Consider the following 25,130-nt stretch of genomic DNA (forward strand, 5'->3'; position numbering starts at 1 on the left):
TTACCCCAGCCTCCAAACTCTCCACATCCCAATCTGATGGAGCATCTGCACGAAACAAACCCGATCCGTGGAGGCCCCACCCTGCAAGCCATACGACCCAAAGGATGATACGGTCAGTTTCTCATTGTCAGACACCCTCAGAGGTCCTGTATCCAGTCCCACACAATATTAAACAACTGGTTATACTGGTGTACTCTTCACTTACCTGAAGACAAACATTAAGATTTCTAACAGTTATTAATTTCACATTTTTCATCCTGGTTGCCCTATTAATTGATAAATGAAAAGAAAATGCATCAGATGATTAGTGTTTTACCAAATGTCCATGAAGCATCTTGTAAATTAAACACATTATTCTGAAATTCTGTATGAAATGTGTGATACGAACACGAGTAAAGTCCACAAATTATCACATCATTAACTAAAGATGTTTAATTTGTGCAAACATAGTCTTTATTTAATAACTAAAAGCAAAAATGTATTTTTATTTTTTTAAAAATGCATCAATGACACACAAAAGGTCACCAAGTCAGCGAGTCGTCTTTACGGACTGAACATTATACAAGTGCAGGTAATAAAGCTTTTGTAGAGGTTTACATGACAGTGTTATATAAGTTAATAGGTATGTACATAGTGACATTCATGGCAGTTCCTCACAGTGGCTAAAACGAGATGCTAACACAGATTTCCCATCTGTAATTTGTCTTTCAGTTTTCTTTTTTATTTAAAAAAATAAGCTCTAATGTTACTAGAAATATCAGTATTTGTAGCTGGCACCAGGAGCGGCGGTAAGATGTCTTAATATTTTTGTAAAAAAACAAACTTGGCCTCTGACAGAATGAAATACGTAAATGTTTACCGGAGATATGAGCAAAAGTTGAGATGACACCAGCGGGAGCTTATGTCTGGGGATGAAACCGAACGTGACCAAACAAAATAAAAAACAAAATAAAATAAAGCGCCCCGGTTAAATTAATCCACATTTTCAGTCTCCAAACACTAATTCCACTGACAGCACTCTGGAGGAATCTGACACAGGTCCAAACCCGGGGCTTTGGACTTCACCCCAGTCTGATCAGAGCAGATGTTTGTTTTGAATTCTTCCTCCGGCTTCCCCGTGCAGTCATTATGTTCCCAGACGTCGTTCTCTGGACCTGCGAGCTTGGAGCTGCCTGACAGGCAACCTGATGGGCTGCTTGTTGAATTTTTCCATTATTTCTTTGATGCGTGACAGATTGGTTCGGCCGATGGTGAAGTCGCACCTGGTGGCGCCCATCTCGTAGCCCACCTCGCACTTCTTGCTGGCGAGGCTGTAGCCCTCGGCCCTGGCTGTTACTCTGTACTCTCCGGGGTTCAGCAGGCGCCAGTAGTCGCCATCTGCAGCTGGAAAACACACAAGCACACGCACAGGCAAATAAATAAATATTTTTTGTGTTTGGGCTTCGAGCAAAGAGCAGCGGGCATTGTGTCTGGGTGCAAGTGCATGACCTTCTTCTTTTTTTTCCTACTGAGCTTCAGGCAATATTAACAGAGAAGAAATTTCATAAATATAAGCTGCCAGTCTGACATGAAATATCTTCAGGAGAGCAGAAACTAGAAAAGGGAGGTGATTTAAAGAAAAAAAAAAAAGGGTTAATTTCCCTTTAGTGGAGGAATTCAAATTACCAGTCTGAGCATCATCATTAGTAAAACATGTTTGCCTCTGAAGGAGCATGTAAACATACCATTTAGGTTCAATTACAAGAAGCACAGCTGTTATGTTATTTTTTGCAAGAGGAGCACTATGCAAATATTGTCCCAGAAATCTGTATCTAAACAACCGACTAAGCAATGGCAAAAAAAACAAAACGAAACAGAGCACGCATCATAAAAGCCTCAATTTGGAGCCTAAAATAAATGTCGGAGAGTCCTGCGCGTTCCACTTTTGAGGAGGGTGGTGTTCTGGATTCCTGTTTAGATGTTTTAAAAATAGCTCTGCTTTGTCATGTTGATTTTCTTGGACTCCCTGTGCTGAACCTGGGTTTGCAAGAATGCCTCTTCTTGTGGGTATATTGTCAAGCTTTGACTCATCCAAACGCCCACCTGACACGTCTGAACAGCCGCACAGACAAACGAAACATGATGGCAGGTCTGTCTCTGCTGCAGTCAACGTTTTACATCCACATTGTTCATATTTAGACGGCAAAGAAAAGGGAATCCGATTGTTTCCTGAACTGCTTACGTGTAAAAATCTAATCAGCTAATTTTCACTGAGGAAAAACACCTTTCACATGTCTGTGTGTCGGCTGAACGAAGCTTCTCTGTGACTGCAGTTGATTCATCTTGATGAAAAGAAAAACTGCTTTCGCAAACGTCTGCTTCTCAAGGTTCACAGTTCCAAGGCAAATTCGAAACAGATGAAAAAGCTACAACTTTTAGAATAAATAGCCTCCAATCTTCGCTGTCTGTAACTGAGAATAGCGAGGGTTTGTGAGTGGAAGCAGTGACTTATACTTAGTTCCAGGAATAATAATGCCTAATGTCCTCTTGGACATTTGATTTCACGCTCTAAGTACAAAACTACTTTGGCTCTGGAGGCTGCTTTCTTTCTTTCTTTCTTTTTTTTTTAGACATCAGCCTTGAGGGCTCACAATCGATAGTCAAATTCAGAGCAGGAGGCCTTGACAGACACTGGCTCTGACTGTGAATTGAGTCAGACTCCGACCTGCGGTTCTGCTAAAACACATCACCTGCTTTTGTTTATGCCTTCCATTCCGTCTCATACTGAAACGCTAACTTAACGCTAGAGTGACTCATTGCTGAGGAATAAGAAGTGTGGAGACGGTGAAGTCAGCGCGCTCCGAGACTGCTGCTTCTGCTTCGATGACAAAATCTCAGCTTACTCACATAAAAATTCAGATGAAGGGAAAAATGTGTGCAGACGGTGACAAACGCTGGCGTCTAGACGATCTCAAACTGAGCAGGATTCTGAGGCGAACGTGTTTATTTGGCTCTGATTGACCATTTACAGCTGATATCACACATCAGATGAACTTACCTGTGCGAATGTCGTGTCCGATGCCCTCCACGGAGATGATGGCGTTGGCTATTGCACGGCCTTGCAGGTCTCTGACTACGCCTTTAATCCCACGATGCACCTGTGCACGACACATGCCGCCACGTGTGAATCCTGCCCTAAATTTTCGCAACATTTACTGCATAAATTCATGTAATAAATAATGCATGGTGAGATGATAAGGATGTATAATGCATGACCATGTATGATCCTCAGTTAAGGATGTTGTAATATATTTCCTCCTCCTTCTCCAGCATCAATATTTAAATAAAAAGCTCAGCATGGGGCCCAATCCTCTGCAGACCCTTACTGGAGAGAGTACAGCATAACTTTTATATATTTAGCTTTGTGTTTTTCGTCTTCAGAGGATTTAGCGATTAAATTAGGCTCCTATAAACTTCTACTGCAAATTTCATTACATCCACTGAAGTGTTTGACAATTAAGCTTCCCTTCAGTAGGCTCCGTGTAGAGGATGTGCTCATCTCATGGTATCGATGAGGCACTTTTAAGCAAGTACTTCATCAAGAAGCAGGAACCATGTTGCTCAAATAACATTTAAAAAGCATGTGTTTGAGGTTGTGTGTGTGTGTGTGTGTGTGTGTGTGTGAGCTGCGGGGGCTACTTCGCCTCTGTACCTGCTCCATGAAGACAAGAAGAGACTCGCGATTGTTCTCCCACTCCTCAGGCAGCTCGCTCTCATGAGGGAATTTGTCACAACCCACATACATCGACAGCTCAAAGCAGTTGGTGTGCAAATAGCTGAAATCATTCATACCTGCCAAGAAAAGAAAAAAAAAAAGAGAGACATATCTGTAGGCCAGCATCAACTTAGGTGAGGATTTAGTGCACCTACTGGCCGAGACTGTGGTGATAATTAAGAGCGAAATGGATTTGAAGCACTCCTTTTGTTTGTTTGTGTTCTGAATTCTCTCGTGACGCTTCGGGCTAAAAACCTAGAAGGTTTGCAAGAGCCAAAGGGGGCTCAGTGCTGAATATGGAGATGTGCTAAACAAAGCTACAGCTCAGGGGGCTCAGAGCTGAGCAGAGAAATCCTGTAGAACACAGTGTTAGGATCAGTCAGAAAACACCCGAGCAGATCTGGACACTCACTGCCGGCTGCAGTGTGCCAGGACGCTCCGTTGATGGTGCCGTCCTCCTTGGCGAAGTCCTCCGTGTGGCAGACCCGTCGGTTGGCATCAGTCATCAGACGGTGGGTGGACGCGTAGGAGAATGCCAGCCAGCGGAAGACGTGGTCATCCGGGGTGGGGGTCTGCTCCCTGGTCACTCCTTGGGAGCGAGTTCTGTCGTACGGGAAGGTCACCACCAGCTCCCCTCCCTGGAGGTTACCACCCAGCACGAAGGGCATCTTCTCCATCCATGCTATCAGCGCTCGCGTCTCCAAGGCAACCTGCGGCGGGGGACACAGAAGAGGGGAGGATAATATAATTCAGGCAATCATCTCAGTACTATAATTGCAAAATTAACTCCCCTCGCGCTGAAAGTGATTTCACTGCGACGCGCTCTCAGGAGAAAATGACGAAGCTATCGAAAAGGCTGTTCACAGAATCCGCGCCGTAAATGAATTCTCGCCTAATATTTATTCTGAGAAGTGAGGAAATTTTCATCAAGAAGCAGGAACACAGGAAGCAGGCTTGTATTTGCAATCGAGAAATTGATTAAAAAAACCCAACTTGCCCCTGCTGTTCGGGCTCATACAATCAAACCAGTCAGACCAGTCAGCCAGGCAGGCGAGGATGGTGTTCACAGCCCTGTGAGCACAGATGGGGATCCCAGCTCTGCAGCTGCAGCAGCTATTCTGGAGGCTGTGTGTGACTCACTCATGGATCCCACTAACGTCAAAACACTCGTGAGGATGAGCTTTTAATAGATTGCTGGGTATATTTTCGCTCACAGCCTCTTCGTCACACATAGAAAACGCATCCGCGCCTCCCGAAATAGCCGTCGCTGATATGCCCTCGTGACTGTTTTACCCTTTTCAAAAGGCTGACGGTCTTTGCTGTGAAATTTGTTTGTGGCGCTGGAGGAGCAGCAGGGCAAGAAAACAGTGTCACAGTTTGTCATGTGGAGGTGAAAACACTGGAAACTAAATGGCAATCACATTATTGCAGCACATGGAGGATAAAATGTCACATGAAAGCTGTAAGTAGACACAGAAGAGTCTAAGAGTAAAATAAAGTGCTCCTGTCCTGTCTAACAGATATGAGGCGTTGCTGTAAACCCTCATCAGGAACCTACAAGGCTTCACTTGGACAGAGCTCAACACACAACACAAACAGTCCATCTAACAGCGTCAATAAGACTCACTGAGGCGTTTTTGGACAGGTACCACGCTGGGATGGGCACGTGATGGTTGAACATTTTGCGAGGAATCCACTTCTTGGCCTCCGCGTCCCACAGGATGGAGTTGAGATCGGGGAAGTTGTGGTGGATGTCTATGCCGTCGTTGCTCCATCGACCCAGGGACCAGCCACTGAGCTCTGAGCCCTGAGCAGAAGAAAAGAAACGCAGTTGGTGGGAAATCTGGAGAAAATGAAAGGCGTCCTCAGCCGAGGCGTCAAGGGCAGAGACTGCATGACGCTTCAGCAGCATTTAGAGACATGACAATACTGCTGACCCCCTGCCAGTAGCAAAGCTCAGCAATGCATGCAAACAAGGAACATGGAGGAAAGTCAGCAACCAAAAAGCTGCTTCAAGTAATTTTAGCTCATTTTGGAGTGATTAAATGGACCGAGGAAGCAAGTTTGACATAGCCAGGCTTTTTCTTTTGGTGCTCGCTGGCTCAACAAAACCCAACTTTTTTTTGTTAAGCCATGGTTTCTTCACCAGTCGTTGTACCAATGAAACAAAGCGTTTCATGTCACCTGACTCTTCTTCTGCCAAAAAATGGGTTGATCCCATGCTGCCTGCTTCAGTCAAGAGGTTGTTAAAATGGAAAGCTATGAGGAATGTAACATTTTACTGAAGTAAAAAGAACTGTTAGTGCAAATGAAGCAAGAGAGGGATGCTGGTAGAGAATACTGACTTGTGAAAGTGAATGTGGCTGTTTTGGGACTCATTGCCAGAGCTACATTTAAACATGATAATCAATCAAGGGCACTCTTGTAATGAAAGCTACATTGAAATCTGTTTAGTTCTTGTTAAAATCAGAGCGAAATTCATTTTATTGCTTGAATAAATGAACATCACCAGTTGAAAGCGTATATATTTCCTCATACAATCTGTTATTCACAGAGTGTATGATCAGGAAAAGAGATGCTAAATGCTTCTTACAGCCAATTAAAGTCCTCCAGAGCAGGTTAGCGATGCAGCATCAGGCTTTAGACTCAACACACCTCGCTAACCCAACAATCTTGCTTGATAGCACATCTGTCAGGACAGATTGCTGGCTATTCCCGTTGTTATGGCTAACTTTTAGCTCATGCACACACCCAGCAGTTTCTGGCCGGCAAAGCCCCAATATTCTTTCAGCTGTTTCAGAGACAAAACACACATCTGAGTCCTTCGCTTGTCGGAGCAATTTACTTTGTCTCTTTGCCATGTGTGGCCAGTTTGGTAGCGTCCACTTTGATATTTGCTCGGACTAAGCGGCGATGGTTTCATCGGGGTTTAAGGGTGGTGGGAGCCAACTCAACTTTAAAGCCTCTGTGCACCCAGAGGACCAAATCAATGAGCTGGCAGAGGCTCGAAGCTTTGTTCTGAGTGGGTGCAGCACCATTAGCACTATTACTGACCCTTTCAAATGACAGAAAGCCACCTGATAAAAGTAAATATAAAGAATATAGCTGAGAAGAAGCATTAATCACTACATCAGCCTTCACAGAATGTGATTACTTGAGCTAAAAATGGTCCGTCTGCCGCAATTCAATAGGCCTCACACGGTTGAACAGGCTCATCTCTTTTAACTATTCATGTACGCGCACTTTTAAGCGCCGGCTGACACGGAAGTCGGTTGTTAGACATGTCATTAGCTTTTGTGAAGCAGAGCGTTACAGCATGTATAGTGCACTCACACATCAGTCTCCAAACGGCATGAACTCATCGACTGTGCGCCGTCAGACTTGTTTTTGAACTCTCTGACTCGTCTTTATTATTTGCTTGTGCTTCATTAATGTCGTTCCTTTAATCTCAAGCCTGCAAATGATTTAAGCAACAGCATGCTAATTTTATGTATTCCACCGGATCGTCCAAGCTAATTCTCTGGTGTGCACCTGCGCCGCGTGCACTTTTATCAGGAAGAGGCCTGCCGTGCAGATACGCTGCTGTTTTCACCAGAGGCCAGCTCGTGATGTGGGATCACTAATGGCTGTCCTGCAGACCTACCACTTCAAAGGCTTTCTCATACCCATCAGGGTTGACAGATGGCAATAGATGGATCCTGGTCTCTTCCACCAGGTGCCGTATCCGCTGGTTCCCAGCTAGATACTCCAGACACATGAACTGCATCAGCAGGAGCAGCAGCTCTCGTCCCAGCACCTCGTTACCATGGGAACCCGCGGTGTAACGAAACTCTGGTTCACCTGGTCGTCAGGTTCACATGAAGGGACAGACAAGGGGGGAGATGGAGGGAGATTAATTATACAGTCATTGCAAGAACGGTCTCGTGTGATGTCTCTGATGTTATTTTTTCACATTGAGTTGTGCGATCATGTCCTGTTGCATTGAACCACGCTGCTGCTGCGTCGAGGGAACACTCACCGACTTCATGCTCTCCCGGGTTGTCGGAGATCTCTATTGCGTACAGCTTGAGGCCACTGTGGCTCTTCCCTATGTTGTAGATCCGGGTGATGTTGGGGCACATTTCATTCACCACCTTCATCAGCTGCAGGAGGTAAAAAAAAAAGAAGGCTCAGGTTTTGATCAAATGTGTAAAATTCAAATTAAAACTACACTGAATCATTTACATCACCTTTAGGGTTAACGTGAGACTCTTAGAGAGGTAGAAAATATCAAAATATACATTTATTCATACAATAAAAAGCACAGTGAGCCATATATGCAATTTATGAGGTCACAAAAGAGCTCAGAACAACAGAAAGTCTGAATATTTATCATAATATGACAAGTGGACAGCGACTGAGATCTGACACAAGTGAGCAGACGTACCTTAGTTTATTTTTCATTTATTTTACTGGTTAATCAGTCAACCAGAACATTCTTTGTGCAATTTTCTGCCAAAGTTCGAGCAGTTTTGATCATTTTTAATTACAGATTTCTGCTTCTTTTTTTTTTCTTATGCTCTTTTTGCACATCCGAAGACTTTAATTCAGGAAAAAGTCATTTTATACGCTCAGTTTTTAACAATATTTGAATCTGATGAGGTGAGTTGTTTGGTTAATATCAGTCAGACTTGATCAAACCACCAACCACAAATCTGAACAAGCAGATGAAACTTGTTTTTGAGGATTAAACTACACTATATAATAATAATATGTAAGTAACCGCCGCTTATTTAGTCATGAACATCAGATTTTTTCATTTTCAGTCTTCAGTTTTGCAGTTCTGCTTTTAATAGTGGGAACTTGTAGCCTCGGAACACGACAAAACAACCTCCGCCTTATTGGAAATTTCAGAAACAATATCGCCGGCGCCGTGTCATGGACCTTATTTAATAACACTCCAGCCGGTGAGGGCGGCTGTGCACAAGCAGTCGAGGCAATTATGAAGACGGCCTCATGGAGTGGCTGATTAAAATAGTCACAATTATCATCTACCCAAACGGGCACGAGCGCAAGAAGAAGAAGAAGAAGCGCATCAGGAAAAAAAAAAAAAAGGCCTAACCAGATGTTAGCAGAAGCAACTGCGTCACAAATCTGTGTTTGCTCGTTCTTCCAGGAGCCGTTAAGGAGGTTTTAATTACGACTGGGTTGAATCTTGACTTTTCTAGTGAATCATTAAACAAATGTCTGGTTTTGTTGATAACGGCGGTGAAATTCCTGCTCTCAGTTTAATAAAGCTCGACGTTCCCCTGACAAATATACCTGGACCGTGTTATTTACCAAACCCAATGTGGGATATTAACCTTTTTACATACCCCACCTGTTACTTCTTTGTGTTTTATTAATTCTCGTAGAACCGAATCGGGCAGAAGAAGCTTTAATGTGCATGTAGTAGGTATAGGCTAATGCTGCAATAAAAAGAATGATTCCTAATTTATAAAGTCTGCCAAAATGCCTACACTCTGGCAATATCAGCATCACAATAAGTTAAGAAATTCTTAAGAAGCGATAGAGGAAATTTTCTTCCCTCCTCTCGCGGGGCCCATCTTTCATTTGAGAAGCCACAATGGGCTTCTCCCACTTTAAAGTTCTGCCACTGCACTATTTAAACCGATGCAGCGGGAGACGCCGGCGTCTACGTGGAGAAGCGAAATGTCAGGGGTGAATAGGCTTTAGAAAAAGGGAGTTTTAAAAATAGTCCTTTTCTTTGTGCGGGCCCGTTGAGGCTGGACACCCCGCGTGACACGCATTAGCCTCAAAGGTAAAGAAAAGGTAAAGAAAAGAGAAGCAAGTGGCTTTGATAACTCCTGCTGCGGCGCTTCGGTGCTGTCACGTCAGAGGAAGAAGTCGGCATACGTTGGGAGCGTTAACGGGGGAACGTCTGGTCGTGGGTGTGCTAAGCAGCAGTCGGGGACACCTGTAGTCGACTGTGTGGCGAGGGGGTGCTGCTACGTTACAGGAGATTACAATTCACAGCACTTGTGGCGTCACAACAACTCAGGCGCAGCGAACACGGTGACAAATACAGCTGTCCTCCTCCTCAGTACAAACAGGCTTCTGTTCATGACAACTATATGAATAAGTAATGACACAACCCCGGAGATGCTTTATGCATCTTTATGCGACTGGCAGCGCTCGGTTCGTTTGTTTCTGCTGAACGCTTTGTTCTTGCAAAGGACACAACTTGACTGGTGTCGGCTCGCGCTTGCACTAAAATGTTTTACTGCTTCATGCTCTGGTCGTCTTCGCTGGATAGGAAAGGAGAGCCTCTGAAGTGTCCTGATATGTGCTCGCTGTGACTCACCTGCCTCATTTCTTTGTAGCCGTGATGTTTGAAGTCCAAGTCGTCCGTTGTTATGACTTCATTGCGTCGATGGTAATAATTATTTGGGTCTGTGAGGAATAAAATTGCATATTGTTGTTGATGTTCAGAGATTAAAAGAGGTGGATTAGTTGGTTTTTATGTGCAATGATACCGAAGGAAAGGAATGATCAGTCACACCAGGTGCTGCCAGAGATGTCAAGTGTTTCCTCCAGATTAAGGCAAAAACACAAAGAAATATACACAGAGCAGCCACAACATTAAAACCACCTGGGGAGTGTTGTTCTGATCTGAGCTGCTCTGACCCATCAGGGCATGGAAACAGGAGCTCTAAGGATGTCCTGTGGCGTTTAGCACCAGGACGTCAGCAGCACATCCTTGGGGTCATAGGTGTTGGGGCCTCCGTGGGTCGGTTTGTTCTGGCACATCCTGTAGATGCTCGATTGGACGGGGATCCGGGGAGTTTGGAGCACCTCAGGCTCTTTACAGAGTTCCTTGATCTGCTCCTGAGCAGTTTTTTTTTGGTGTCCATGATTGTCAGAGGGCTTCCTAACAGAACATTGCATTATAATAATCAGTGTTCAGCCTGTCAGTGGTTTTAACATCGTGGCTGATTGGTGTATTTTCTCCCATTCATTCTAATTAAATAATTTGTGTCCCTGGCATTCAACAGTTGTGCATTAATAACTCCCGTCTTTCCAGAAACAGTGTCCAAATTACTGTGGGTAATTTCTACCGACCTCTCTGCTCAAAACTTCTATTGTTTTAAAAATGTAAACGTTCCAGGGAAATTACAAAGCTAGCCATTATTTTCTAACATCCGTCTGCTTTGTCCATACAAACCCGTCACCTGGCATAGGACAGCCAAGGATCTCCACCCGCATGCAGATGCTGCCGCTGCCGAACCAGGAGCGAGGGTTGACTCGGATGTATCGGGCGATCACGGGGGCTGGGAAGATGTTCCGGACTGGGATCTCCTTCTCCCTGTTGCCGCTGAATATCTACTGAGGCAAACACGTGGACCGGGATGGTGAATAAACAGTCAAGAACAAGAGAAAAGTAGCTTATCGAATGCTGTTTGCTATCAAGTGTTGTTCATTAGATGCTAAGAAATGTGCTAAAAAAACAAATATAAAAGGATAGAAGATACATAGGACATGTTTAAGAGGCTTTACGACTCCAAATTTAGCTACAACTTGCATCGGACAATGAAGAAACAGCTTTAGATTGGTGTAATTAATCCAAATTTACAGAGTATGTTTAAGGTACGAACACAGGAAATACCAATCCATGCTTGCAGGACCAAGAAGGGAGGTTTAGGGAACGAAGGTGAAACAGTCAGCACTCATCTAGTGGGGCACGATTACAATGAAGGTTATTCATTCTTAAATAAATTCAAAATTCCCATCATATGTTGCAACACCCGAGTGAGCGACATAGACGGACGAGTTCTGCAGGCCCTCGGTAAAGTGAACGGCAGCTGAGGCTGTCTTCCGAGACCTTTTCCCAGTCCCAGAGAACCAACATAAAAGCAAACACGTTCCCTTTAGCTATTTAATAACGAAACCTATAAAAAGAAACACATGTCTTTTGCCCATCCTCTTTTTGTTCTTATGCGGAGCCCTCCAGAGTTCTCTCCTTATTCCCTAAACGTCGTCTTCCCTTATCTACAAGTATGTATTCAGGCTCTGCTTGTACAAAAAGCTGCAAATCATGCCTAAAATGCATTGTTTTCATAACCCTACACTAAACAACCATCCAGGCACCTGCGCAACGTCATTCAACCCTGATATCACCGGGAGTTTATTGCAAATTTCAGCCTGCGCTGTTGGAGTTCCCTTTCTACACCTTTTGACATTTTTTAAAGACCAACACAGTGGGTTGGCATTTGGCACAAAAGGTGGCTGAGTGGGTGAGAGCTAAGCTTGTAGCAGAGACTAAATTGCTGTAGGGGTATCATTTCCCACATCAGTGACTCTGCCAGCCGAGGGAGTGTACAGTTACACCGAAATGTTATTAACTTGGACGGGAACCACAGTAGGGAGCGGCGAGGGTAGGATTTTCCTCAAAAAACTATCGACTTAATCAGATTTGCATGTTCATCAATGATAGGATTATTAATATTTCACCCTTTTTTTTTGCCTTTTTTAAAAAATAGCCAAATGTATGAGTGAACAGTTTGCTGTCGAGGCATTGCTCTGTTTGCTTTCTGTCTATTCAATTACATCAAGTGCCCAAGTATTAAAAGGGCCAAGATGAGATTCCCATCTGCTTGAGGATCATCATTATTTACTATTGCCTCTCAGCTCATTAAGCTTGGAAATAAGCAGACATCTAAATCTCCCTCTTTAATTGCTCTCAAGCAGGAATTCATTTTTCTATCTGGTTCCAGTCAACCGGGGACGCACGCAACGAGACTCCTCATGTAGCTGGTTAATAAGGAGAAAAAATAATAATGTTTGAGCTCAAAAGCTTCAGTGTGGTTATAATTGCCCACGTTGTAGACATGTGTGTGTGAGGGGATTCTGGTTCTAAAAGCACTCACCAAGTCCTCGGAGCCGTTCTTCAGCGTCATCCAGGTGTGACTGTCGTTGCTGACCATGACTTTGTACGAGGTCACCCAATCACTCCTGTTAACATCATGAGAAAATCACAGGATGAGGATGAGGAGGAGGAGGAGGAAGGGGGAGGAAGGAATATCCTGTCAGGCTGAATTCAATGCAAATGCAGCACCAAGGTGACTGTGAAGCTGGCACACATCCAGGCCATTTAAATTCTCAGAGGAACAAACAGCACAGCTGGAGTGGAGGTCAGGGAATTCACATCCAACGTGTCACCTGAGCTTTTCAAACAGGATTTCAGGAGTTTAGCTCGATGATCGTGATGAAGTTTTTGTTTTTTTGTTTGTTTGACTCATTCGAATCAGCAGAAATGCGACGGATGATTCAGCGTTCTACAAACATGAATTCCAATTAAGGGTAATTTATTCCACCTCTGAAGATTGACAGTAAATGTTAAAAGAACATTTTGAGAAACACACTTACTTGTTGTCCTGCCAAGAGTTAAAAGACGACTGAAAGGCCTCTCATGGCTGTGTGTAAAATGTGAAACTAGCCGGCAGCCTGTTACACTCGCTCGGTACGAGCACAAAAGTCGAACCCAAATTTTAAAAATAAGTCGAGCAGCAGCGCGTTGAAAGCTAATTAACACGTTACATCCAATTTGTTTTTTAATCTGTGCAAAGAACAGACAGTAAAAATGAGAAACCTTATGGGGAGCTGTGTTTTATAACTCAGGCTGGTTGCCTGGCGATCTGACCAGAGTTATCTAACTGTTGGCAATTAAGTTAAAAAAAACAAAGTCTAAACTAAACCAACACGATAGATTTTACCGAGTTTCAACCAGGTTGTTGTGAAGGATGGTTGGATCACCAAGCAGCCAAAAAACTTAGATTCACTGGAAGTCTACTTTTATTAAATGAGTAATGAAGGCAAAGCATTAGTTCATACGTTAGCTAGTAGATGGGTCTCGTGTTTTAAAACCGTGCTGCGTTTTAATCGTTTTAATTTGCATTTCCGACTTTTCAAGGAACTGGCAGATGAAGGTCGACGTAGGGAGACAGCTCAAATTCCCAGAAAACCTTGCAGTTACCACGCTAAGGCCAGACATCATCCTGAAACATCAATGCAAGTGGTCCTGCTGGAAGTGACTGTTCCCTGGGAAGACCGAATGGAGGAGGCCTACTAAGTACGAGGAGCTGGGCAGGCGAATGCCGTAGCAAGGGCTGGAGGACTCTGTGCAACCCCGTTGAGGTGGAGTTCAGAGGATTTGCTGGCCAGTCCCTCATCAGGGCCCCTCAGGATGCTTGGAGTAAAGGGACTGCACATCAGGAAGGCCATCAGGAACATCACAGACGCCGCTGAAAAGGCGTCAAGATGGCTGAGGATCAAGCAGCTTGATCCGTGGACAACACAAGCTTCTCAGACACAAGTTGGGGCCCGATCAACCCTGGCTGGGTTGCCTGGGAGACGGTGTGTGATGGTGCGAGACCCGAAACACCCAATGACCCCAGGGTACATCACTGAACGTGTCGTGTATGTTAAGAGCTGCATTTCTGACTTTTCAAGGCATCACGTAGTCTCCAATTATCTCCATAAGGAATCTAAGCTGTTCAACCCATCACAGAGAACACGGTGCCAACGTTTTAAAAACAGCAACAGTCAGAAGTCATGAAGGACACTGTTGACTTTCCTGCATCCAGCATGTGCAGATTCTTGGTCACTGAGGTTATGGTCATCCTAAGAGCTTCATAAAACCCCAACTGGGTTCTCTTTCTTATTCCTGATCATGTCTCACCTCACTTTATTGAACTGCAGTCCAATGCAGCAAAGAGCACACAGACCTATACATAGGGGAGATTAAATAACTCGCAATTTTCACATTCTTGACAAAGATTCGGGTGGTTCTAGTAAGAAGTGATGGAGGCCATCTGGTACAGCCGGGGACAGGGTCTAGGACACCACTTATCAGGTACTTATAATGCAGTCTTGAACTATCTCCCCATCGAGTTTCAAAGCCATTAACACCTCATCCCCGACCCGGCAGTTTTATCGCCGCTCACTGGATTTTTAACGGGCCATTAGCAATATCGCTCGATGATCATATCTGGACCGTCCATCGATCAGCTAGAACCGGAGAAGCCTTTTGAACGAGAGGTGAAACGTTTTCAGAAACCAAAAATAGGAGTCCAGTTGCCTTCCGCCGTGATGATGTAGCACTCGACCAAAAAGAATCAAGAAAAATCTGAAAAATCTACGAAATGTTTTTACACTCTTTAGAAATAAATCAGAAAGAAATGCAACAAAGGTACGGCATGAATTGTAAAATAGCAAACACACTTTTAAGTATAATGGGGATGTAAACAAGGAGCTAAAGAAGTGCTTCATGTGGAACACAGAGAGGTGAAGCATCGGTCACCACGATGCTCTTCTGCCTATTAAAAGAATCCACTGATGACTTCACATCCCATCATCCCAGGCAGAGCTCTACCCCAAAGTGTGCGCTATGTAGGCTGGCAGTGAATCCCGTGCTTCTGGATAAAGACATCAGTGCTGAGCTGGTCCGGCCTGGTAAGAATTCCCAGTTCTGCTAATTAAAGCACCGTTATAGACAGAAGCTCCTGAGCTGGCACCGCAGACAGCTACATGCCCTACAGAGCTAATTGCGGAGAAACTCTGTCTCAGGCGTCGGCGTCTTCTGCGCCTTTAGATCACGTCGGCCTTGAAGGGAAATTACAAACACAGCCTGATAAAGGATCTCCCCTCCACCCTCTCTAACTACGCTGCAGTTTCCAGAAGTCTGTGTCACCCTTTCCAATTACGAAGTACAAAGGCCAAAAGTTCTCAAATATTATCACAGAGTAAAGCCGATGGAGGTAGACGGTGGAGCGAAGCAGTTCATCTTTTTAGTGAGCTGAGGCTGCTCTCTCCTGCTCGGTTTGTTGCTGTCAAAATTCCTCTTAAAAGTCATTCTAATAACAAAAAAAAGGGAAAGATTTTATATGGATAATGGATTAGAAACACCCCATTTGGGTTGCCAGGTTGAAAAAAGAATCGTCAGTAGCTGCAATTTCATGACTATGTTTTTTATTTACACTTAGACTATATCTTTATATCTTTATATGGTATTACAGGAGAAATATGTGATTTATAAGTCAGTTGTTTGACAGGTGCTACACAAATTAAATGATTTATTGAATAATGTTCATCCAAAAGACAGTTTACAGCTTAAAGTTTAGAAGAAATGTCTTAACACTCACAGTAACAGCCTTATTGTTGCTGAAGAACCCTTTATTAATGACTAACTTGCATGTGTAGCTGCAGTATTTTGACTTTATTAATTAGGAAACTAATTTAATTACTGTTTTTGGTCTTTAAAATTCAAACTTTTTTGTCTTCTTCTAACATCAGCCAAATGGATTTGGCATAACGTGGCCCTTAAGTTGCTCTTCCTAATGGATAATCGCTGATTTCCAAAGCAAAAGGAAATGATTTCAAGGACGTTAATGAATCTATTAATTGCGGCTTATAAATCATTCTTAAAGTGCCATTACCAAAATCCAATTTAGGTCAGGAGCCCAAAGTTAGGAGGCCTTTGCTCTGCTGCTGACTGACACAATAAGAACATGATGGAAAATACAGTCTTGTTCTAATAAATCAAGGCCATATAGTTCGGTAGCTTCATCCACAGCAAAACACACACACTTGTTCCTTTTGTAGGTCAAGGAAACTTCTCAAGAGCTCGTGGAGTCAAATATGTAGACCGATTATATTTTACGTGTGTGTTTGTCACAAAATGCAAAAAACAGATTGGGAACTGGGTTAACTCTACCCAAGGGTAGAACATTTTTCTCCAGTTAAAAAGTGTCGGGTCGCCACTAAACGTCAGTGTTTTTGCGTCTCCATGTTGTCTGCACACCTTGTTGCCGTGACTTTATTCAAGTTTGGCAAAAATATGTACTTGGACTCAACAGTGAACTGATTTGGGTTGTCAAAGGTCACACACACATTTTTGGCCACAACTCAAGAATTAATTTGCTTTTTGTATAATTTTTTTCTACAAATGTTTATTATTATTGTATATTAATATACTAATAGATGCAGTGATGACATTTTACACCCTAAAGGTCAAAGGTTAGCGTCACTGTGACGTCTTAATTATCTGCAAAAACACTTTTCTTGCCATTTTGAACTCCGTAACTCAGCGACAGGAGAGATCGTGGCTAGATTTCACATTTGGTCAAATACTGAATCGGTGACACTGATCAAAGGAGCCCTCTTGTCTCTTTCCTGCACTAGACATAATATATGAGTCTGGACAGACACGACTGCAACTTCACAAGTTGGCAGAAGCGTCCAACCGCAAGATGGTAAATCTAGTTTTATACAACTGTTGGCTAATTTACCCACACCCAGTTGGTTATTTTGACCCAGTTGCAAGCTCTATATAAAAGTGTTTTTATTGTGTGTGCACATTTGCAGCTTTGAATATCACATGCACACTAAAATTTTGTTTTGAGGTCAATCCCTGAGGTTTGCACTAAAGGGATCAATAAAGTTCTATTCTATTCTAATCTTGATCTTATAACGTCTATCACAACCGTAGCAGTCGAGACTCATTACAGGTGCTACTCTACAATTCTGATTGTTGATTATATATGTTTTAACATGATGGTAAATACAGTACACATTGTTAAACAGTAATTAGGGTAATGGGTTCTAAATTTAGAGTAAACAATTTTGAAAAAATGTGTTGCCACAGATTAATGTGCTGCTGGGAGTTAACATTATTTGTAAGGACTTACGATGCCATTCAGACTTGATGATACTTTTGTTTTTAAAGCGCTGTTACAAGCAAACCATCGTCTGTAAGTATAATTAAACGAGTTTTAAAATGAATCCCTGCTTCTCATATCTCTACTTTGGCCCTCTTCATCCAGGTGTGACGGCCGAGCTCACAGTGCTGCACGATCTCTGTTTCTCCAGCGTTATTTTCATAATGTAGTGACCTTTAAAGAGATATGAAAGAATTAGGCTGCACTCCAATCAATCAAATTCATAAACCCTTAATCCCACAGTGAAGGGATAAGAGAAGACTCGTGAAAAGGGCAAACACCAGCGGAGGGTTCAGCGCCACATGGACAAGATTGAAAAGCTTGTTTTGTTTATATTTGTGAAGTCAGATTTTCCAGATGGGCTTAAAGGAAAATCCAAGAGTCTGTTCTGGAACAATTACTGCTGTCTGTCTACTTCCAGTTTTCTTTCCTTGGAGTCATATTGAAACTTGTGCCATATGAAATCAGATTTTTTGGCTGGTTACCGTGTTTGGGTCGCGTCGGCGGCGTGGCTCCACCGATGGCAACGCTGGTCTCCATCACTTTGGTCTGACTCTGTTTCAGCAGATGTGTGATGGCTCTCTATTCATGGCCTCCAGAGGATGAATCCCGCTGACTTGATCCCCTGACATGTCCTCCAGCGCCACCATCAGGCGGATTGTTTAGGGTTTTGAGTGAAAGGGTTCAGCACGTTCATGTCCAATCAGTATCAGTTCTATTTAGTACTAATTAGCTAATGTTAGCATTTGTGCAGCACTAGACCTGCTAGGCATCAACTTGTTCCCAGCGAGTGTTTCCACAACACCGGCAGACATCACAGACGAGTTTTGAATATATCTATGATATCAAATAAAGGTCCTATGAGGTTAAAATTTTAACTGCAGCATTCAGAGGATGTTCTGAGGATGTCTTCAGGGTCACACATTATGCAACACGATGACAAAGAAAGAGCACCACGAACCAATATTCAAAAAATGTTTTCAAGATGTCACCGAGGCCTCCAAAGCCAGAACCCTTCTGAGGATGTTTTGGGGATGTTGCTGATATAACATATTGTCTATAAAACGTTATTTCAGCGTTACGTGATCAAGATAGACAGACATTCTCTGCAGTGTTGAATAATGATCATTAAACGTCATCACCAAACATGTTGAGAACCTGTTTAAAGTTATCCAAGCTTTAAGGATTTATAAGAGAGAGAGAAATAAACCTGCTGAAAACATTACTAGAACCTGGCAGAACCTTGTTAGAACATTTTTAGAGGAAGGGAAATTCTATCTGGGTCAGTTTATTGTTATTGTGAGCCACTTAGCGGTTTAACAGACCCACTGGCACGGCTGTCAGAGTCTTGTTTTTATATAAGCTACCCGTTGCCAGACTGTGCTTGCAATTAAGTGCTGATTTAATATTAATTAAGCCAGAGCAATGACAGTTGTAAAGCAAAAATAAAGCTCTTTGGGGGTTTATTTTCTTGTGGAGACTTCTAGTTTCCCTACAAATTCCAGGTAATTAGTAGAACTCAAAGCATTAAAGAAGCCATTTTTTTTCATGATAGGACTTAAATTAAGACGCGTGATTAATGCAACAGGTCATCTTTACATTGACCAACCTTTGCACAGCAAACCAAAGAAGAAAAGGGAAAAAAAAAAAGAAAAGAAGATTCACTGGAGGTTGCTTTTCATATTAAGTCTCCACAGACAAACCTTCAGAACGACACCACCAGCACCAAACAGGCACGAAGCCAATCCCCCACCAGACATCATCCTTTAAAGCGAGCCCAGGAAAGAAAATCCTCATTCTCACTGTGCAACCATCTGCACCTCTCCATGCACGTCTGCAGGGTTTCTACTCACGACCAGAGGGAGCTCCTGCCTTGTGTGACGACCCCGGTGAACTTCGTCAGCCTCCTGGCATCCACCTCGAACCACTGCAGCGGGTCGTCTCTCCCGGCGCACCAGGCCCCGTCGTAGAGGTCGTCTTCATAAATGCCAGCCTGCAGGTCGGAAATAGCAGCGATTTTATTGCAGATGTACACATTCACACGAATATGCAGTCTGAGTATGGTATGGGGAAGTGATGTTGTTTTTTAAGTGATGACAACAGAGAGGCATGCAAAAGCCAACAAAACAATCTGCTGTCGAGATAGGAATCAGCTAATAAATGACAGGATCAGGCAGCGTATCGGCTGTAAATGTTTAATACAGGTGCATTACTCAAACTGCAGCCGGTGAATCTGAGCTACAGGAACGAACACATCTGTAAAACGCCGTCTAGTGCTTCTTTCCAAATCCCAGGCATTTGTGAACTTTAGCGTAATGCGAGGAAGCGTTTCACTTGACAGCTGAAAATGTTGAACTAATTATAATGCAATAAATGCCACTGTATGGAGCCTGTACTGTACCAGCTGACGCTCTTGGCTCAGCCAGAGACGTGTGAAGAGTCACACTCACGCGCTGACAGGCCGCACTGTTTATCTTCCTCATCCCAACTCAAACAGTGTGACATACTGTACTATACATGCTGAGTGCATAATATCGCTGCCTCTTTATCATAACTGTCAAGCCTGTTTGAAGCACAGCACTCTTATTAGGCCCCTTTTTACGCCGAACAGTTCATCAGTCAAACAGAGGAAAGCGACTCGACGCGTTCGCATTTACATACGCTCACCTCGAGGATGAGTCAAAGGTCGGCGTGTGAGTCGAACAAGCTGAACGGTTCATCTGATGTTCTGCTGGATCCGTACACGTCTAAATGCTATTCACATGCAGTCATAAAACAGAAGTGTTCAGCTGCTCTGAGTCCTGGTTCATGCATTTCTAGGTTCTTTTGTTCAATGATGGATGAGATCTGCAGCCGGCCAACATGTTTTATATTCTGTTTGTCTGTCAGCTAGCGGGGGGTGTCTTTGTGGAGAAAATAGAAATGAAAAATGGGAGAAGTTTTGGCTGAGGAATTTGTGTCCAGTTCAGATCATCCAGGTGCAGATCCTGAATTGAATTTAATGGGGGGAAAAAAAATAAAATCTGGCACATACATCCCATTACTGAACATCACTACAGGGTTCTTCCATCTCAAACCATCAGGGGCCTTCTGCTCCAACATCTCTGACTGGCTTGAATTGTTTTTTGGATATTCCATGAAATCGGTGATATTTAGGTTGATACATCAGGAGCCTATTGAGATGAATTGACCCACTTTCAGCTTGTTCTTTCTCACATTGAAATCTAAATGTTTGGATTATATCTGAGGAACTATTGTAGATAAAAGCCTGAAAATTTCACCGTTAGTTCTCATTTAATTCAGAATCTGAAACATTGAACAAGTAGACCAAATAGTCTGTGATTGTGGGTGATTTAAAATATGAGAATAAACGAAAGCTGTCATGAAAATGTCCCATCGATGACCCACTAATAAAGCAGAAGTCAACTAGTGACAGTTTCTGAATTATATGTAGCTGCATGTCCCAATAAGACAAAACAAAGCATTTTAAAATGAAATATTTGGTCAGAAAAACAGGAAAAATAGTTATTTCTGGTGAACTTTTCTAACAGATTGAGCAGGCAAACAAAAACTATTATTATTAATAACTGAATTCAAGTTAAACTGAGTTCTGGAGTTTAAAAACGGTTAAAAATGGTTCAACAAATTTTAAAAAATATGCTAGATAGTACTTGATGTCATCATCTCCCAAATTTTTCCAGCTACCACTTTAAAAATCCATAGTTTTTGAATAAAAATAAAAAGTAAATTAGAGATACTTGAGCAGAAATTGTTCTAAAAATGTGATTATTTGAGATGGAATTACCCTAAATATTCTGTTTACAGAACAGGAACGCAGCTTTGAAGCGTTTATGTTCAGATTCTTGCTGATCTACGGAGCGTGTGTCATCTCGATTCTTTCTCGTGCGTCAGTTGCTCAGCTTTTCCCGCCAGATTTGTCGTCCCTCGGTATCACACGAGTGCTAAATTCATTCCAGTACTGTTGGTGTCTGTAACTTAAACAAACGACAGCAGCTATAAAAGTGGAAATAAACCGAGGTTGCTGGACGCCGGCCCGATTCAACAGGCAACATCTGCCTTCTACGTGTGTCTCCTGTTCCTTCTGACACTATCTCTGGTGCACACACACCAAACAACAAAACAAAGGATTTGTTGTTTGGTGTGTCTTTCCGTCTTGAGCGAATTAAGAGCATGTGTTGTGCGTTTCATTAATGGTGCAGTTGGCTTTGGAGCGCTGCAGCCTGCACAAGGCTTGTTGCAGCCTGTGTGCCGGCTGATACCCTCAAAGGACAGCTTGCGCTAACAGGAAATACCTCTTCTCCCAGATGCCAGTCCTTTTTTATTAGATCTGGGGATATGCCCCTGATTTGATGGCAGCACTATTAGTTTCTCTGTTTAGTTGGCTTCAGAGTATTAAAATATGCTGTGAGCTGAAACAGAATAATAATGTCGTCCACATTTAACGGAGAAAAAGCCAGCGATGGCTGCCAGCAGCTCTCCAAGAGGCTTAAACATGAACTCAAACTGATCCTGAAATTAAAAGATACTATCTCCCCATCATATTCCTCTTAAAATGCTGCTTTATGGAGAAAAGAGACAGTTAAAGGCGACATAGCCCGGGGTGCAATGCAAGCTCCAACGCTTGCCCAAGCTACGCCAACACTTTGCATTCTCGTCTTACCTGAATGTTGAGGCGACCTCTGTGTGCACCGAGGCCGTAGCGTTTTGTAGATGAAGCATGGAGCTGGAAATCATCAATCTTCAATGTCTCCAGTCCCATGGGAGGGCATTCTAGGTAACGAGAATGACAAATTGGCTTGTGATGGTAATGTTATATGTTGCATTGCTCCGGGAGAGCGGCTTCCTGCGCAGTGTGCCGGAGCTCCTCGGTCAGGGGCCATGCATTTGTTAATAGCTTGACTCAACAGTAATGAGCAAGCGAGACTTTGCACAGTTAGCTCAAACGTGGGAAGCAAGAAGACGGCACTCTGCGTTTGTACCCGAGAAGATCTAATAATAGCCACTCTATAGAGAAAACCCAACGCAGTCGACACATGTAGTTAACAGTGAGCAGTTTGCTAACGTGAAATGCCAAATTAAAAGCAGAGCGGGACGACTGCAGCCTCGCTGTTTCCTCCTCAGCACGTAAACTCTTTCATCAAGCAGGTCTGCAGCTAATTCGATCGCCTCGTAATACATCGAGCTTGAAAGGGACTAATGAAAACAAGCTCGTACGCATCCAGCATTGAGCATTTTTTGTGTGTAAACAGCTTCATTTGTCATAATCTGGGAAATCAAACCACAAAAGGTATTACAATGTGGTTTACCGGTGTGATGGCGGCTTTGATGTTTAAACTGCTGCGGATTTTGAACTGTGCCAAGCTTCACGGGTGATTAATGACTGCACGCTATGAACGCTTGCTTTCCGTCATTTTGCATTGCACGCCTATCAGAGTCATCTAACGGCACCCTGAATACGTGATTAAATAGTTGAAATGGCTGCAGCGACATCGTTATCCTGCAGCCATGTCTATTAACCTGTCAAGCACGTTTCAGAGGTAAAAGACATGTAGGATGTGATCAAAGGAAGGCCTCCCAGAGCTGTGTGTTATGTAACAGAGTTTGCAGATGATTCGTATTTGGATTTTGTTTTTGAGACGCCACAGGCTGCAGAATTAGAGAATCCTGATCACCTGCTTTAACTTCATTTTGATGCTCGAAACAATCATCCATCGATAGCTTGATTCTAAACGTTCATAAAGCTGGGGGGCACATAGGTCAAAATCAAGGCCTGATACAGCCTAACTTGTTGGATCCTACATTTCCCACAATGCAACCTCCACCCTCCCCTTCCCCAGCAGCTCCCACAGACTGTACAAAAGATGGACGTAGCTGCCATGACGTCACCCGTTGGTTTCTGCACTGAGAAAATGAAGCCAGGGTTTTGCTACTTCCTGGTTGACATCTTGGATTTTTGGAGCCAGTGACGCAAAAATCGTGGGAGGGGGGCGGAGCTATAGGAGCAGCGATTGGTCAGACGGATTGAGAGGCGGGCCCTCTCTGCCCCGCCCACATTTACCGCCTTCTGCTCGCTTCATCTGTATGGTCGCTGCCGACTGTCAATCAAGCCAGCCACGCCCCTTGCCCCGCACAATGTTGATGATTTTTTAAAAATTCAGTATTGATTTATTTTCAGATTGGCCACCTGATCTCTGGGTTTGACCATGAAAACTAATAAGAACAAAATCCTGAGCTGTAGGAATGCAGTATTTGGTGATCTGTGATCACTTCTTTTCCAATTCCAGTCTATGGGAGCCAGGGCTTTGTGGAGCCAGCAGCTAGCGGACGTAGTGATATTGCAGGTTTTTGACACTTCCGGGTTGGCTTCATTTTTCAGGGCCGGTTGCTACGTCCATCTTTTATACAGTCTATGGCAGCTCTACAGCCACACTTCGTCAGTTTGTAATGCACACTGATCTGTTTTTTTTAAATCTCTAAGCAACAGCCAAAATAACCTTGACAACATCATCTGGGTTAATTTCTCGGCCTTTCTGCAAAGCGAAGACACACAATGTGAAGCCGTGCTCTCAGAATGCGTAGCAACCTCTGTGACGTCAGAGTGAAGCTACCATCATAAAGCGGTGGCAGTGTGAAGTCGACGTGATCTCGTCGGCATGCTGTGTGGCTACATGTACAGGTTGCATCCACACTGACATTGAGTATTTCTGGCAAATTTCATCATTGTAAGATCCCTGAAAAGGAGACTTTTGGAAACTCTGCAGACGCTGTTTTAGTTTGAGAACTCATTTTCTACCCATGTTTGCTTCCTGATTGGGTCCTAACTGTCATTAGGTGTCGTTTTCTGATGCGTCAGACTCATATCACAAGAAAACGAACTCAACTCAGCACCGGGTATCGAGTTAAACATGTTTCTTATTACTTTCCTGTCAATGCGAGCAGCTGTTGTGCACTTTATAAAATCTTTGGATTCACTTTTCACCACTGTTGGTCCACAACTAAGCAACCAATTCCCAGCTTCACGTGTACTTTGGCACACGCGTACGTCAGCTGTTACATGATGTGTGTTTCCAGGCGTGCTGCTATGCACGGAGACTGGAACGGTATTAGTGATGATGTGGCCTTAGTCATGCAGAAATGCTACAATTTGATTTGTATTTGTCTTAACATGGATCATTTCATTTAATTACAGTTTTTTTGAGTTTTGCCATTTAAAGTCTTTCAGGAGGATCCAACATCAGCCTGGCTGCAGTTTAAATCAAGTTTCTTCATTCAGGCAGTTTGACTTATGCTCAAACAAATAAAACCGATCGCAAAAACTGTTGGAACTGGACGGCGTTGGCGCCACTTTTCCTGTTTACTGATCATTTATGGAGAAACATTTAGAGCCTAAATCACAGATGGTTGTGCATTTATTCTTACAGCCCAGATCAGAGAACATAAATAATCTCCCATAATGCATTTACTAGCAGTGTCAATAATCCCAATTAGCAGCCATCAAAATGAATAATCAGGCTGAAATTAACTCCATCAACTTTCCAGTAATACCCAGTCATGCTGCAGCAACGGCTTGGCAGGAAAACACTCGTATTCCAGACACTTTA

General features: G+C 43.3%; 1 protein-coding gene across 1 annotated transcript in view; it reads right to left on the reverse strand.

Moving 5' to 3' along the window:
- Window positions 1–421: 421 nt before the first annotated feature.
- The window catches only part of cpxm2 (carboxypeptidase X (M14 family), member 2), a 31,490-nt gene continuing 6,781 nt past the window's right edge, over window positions 422–25,130 (reverse strand). The window contains exons 3-14 of the mRNA XM_008290440.1: window positions 22,190–22,299; window positions 19,362–19,501; window positions 12,661–12,745; window positions 10,966–11,116; window positions 10,098–10,186; window positions 7,773–7,896; window positions 7,398–7,594; window positions 5,382–5,561; window positions 4,167–4,464; window positions 3,692–3,831; window positions 3,038–3,137; window positions 422–1,383 (exon numbers count right to left, since the gene is read on the reverse strand). Coding sequence (XP_008288662.1) covers window positions 1,127–1,383; window positions 3,038–3,137; window positions 3,692–3,831; window positions 4,167–4,464; window positions 5,382–5,561; window positions 7,398–7,594; window positions 7,773–7,896; window positions 10,098–10,186; window positions 10,966–11,116; window positions 12,661–12,745; window positions 19,362–19,501; window positions 22,190–22,299 — 1,871 coding nt within the window. The 3' untranslated portion in view covers window positions 422–1,126. The remainder of the gene's footprint in view (window positions 1,384–3,037; window positions 3,138–3,691; window positions 3,832–4,166; window positions 4,465–5,381; window positions 5,562–7,397; window positions 7,595–7,772; window positions 7,897–10,097; window positions 10,187–10,965; window positions 11,117–12,660; window positions 12,746–19,361; window positions 19,502–22,189; window positions 22,300–25,130) is intronic.

This window comes from Stegastes partitus, unplaced genomic scaffold, assembly GCF_000690725.1.
Source record: "Stegastes partitus isolate 25-593 unplaced genomic scaffold, Stegastes_partitus-1.0.2 Scaffold673, whole genome shotgun sequence".
Taxonomy (NCBI): Eukaryota; Metazoa; Chordata; class Actinopteri; family Pomacentridae; genus Stegastes; species Stegastes partitus.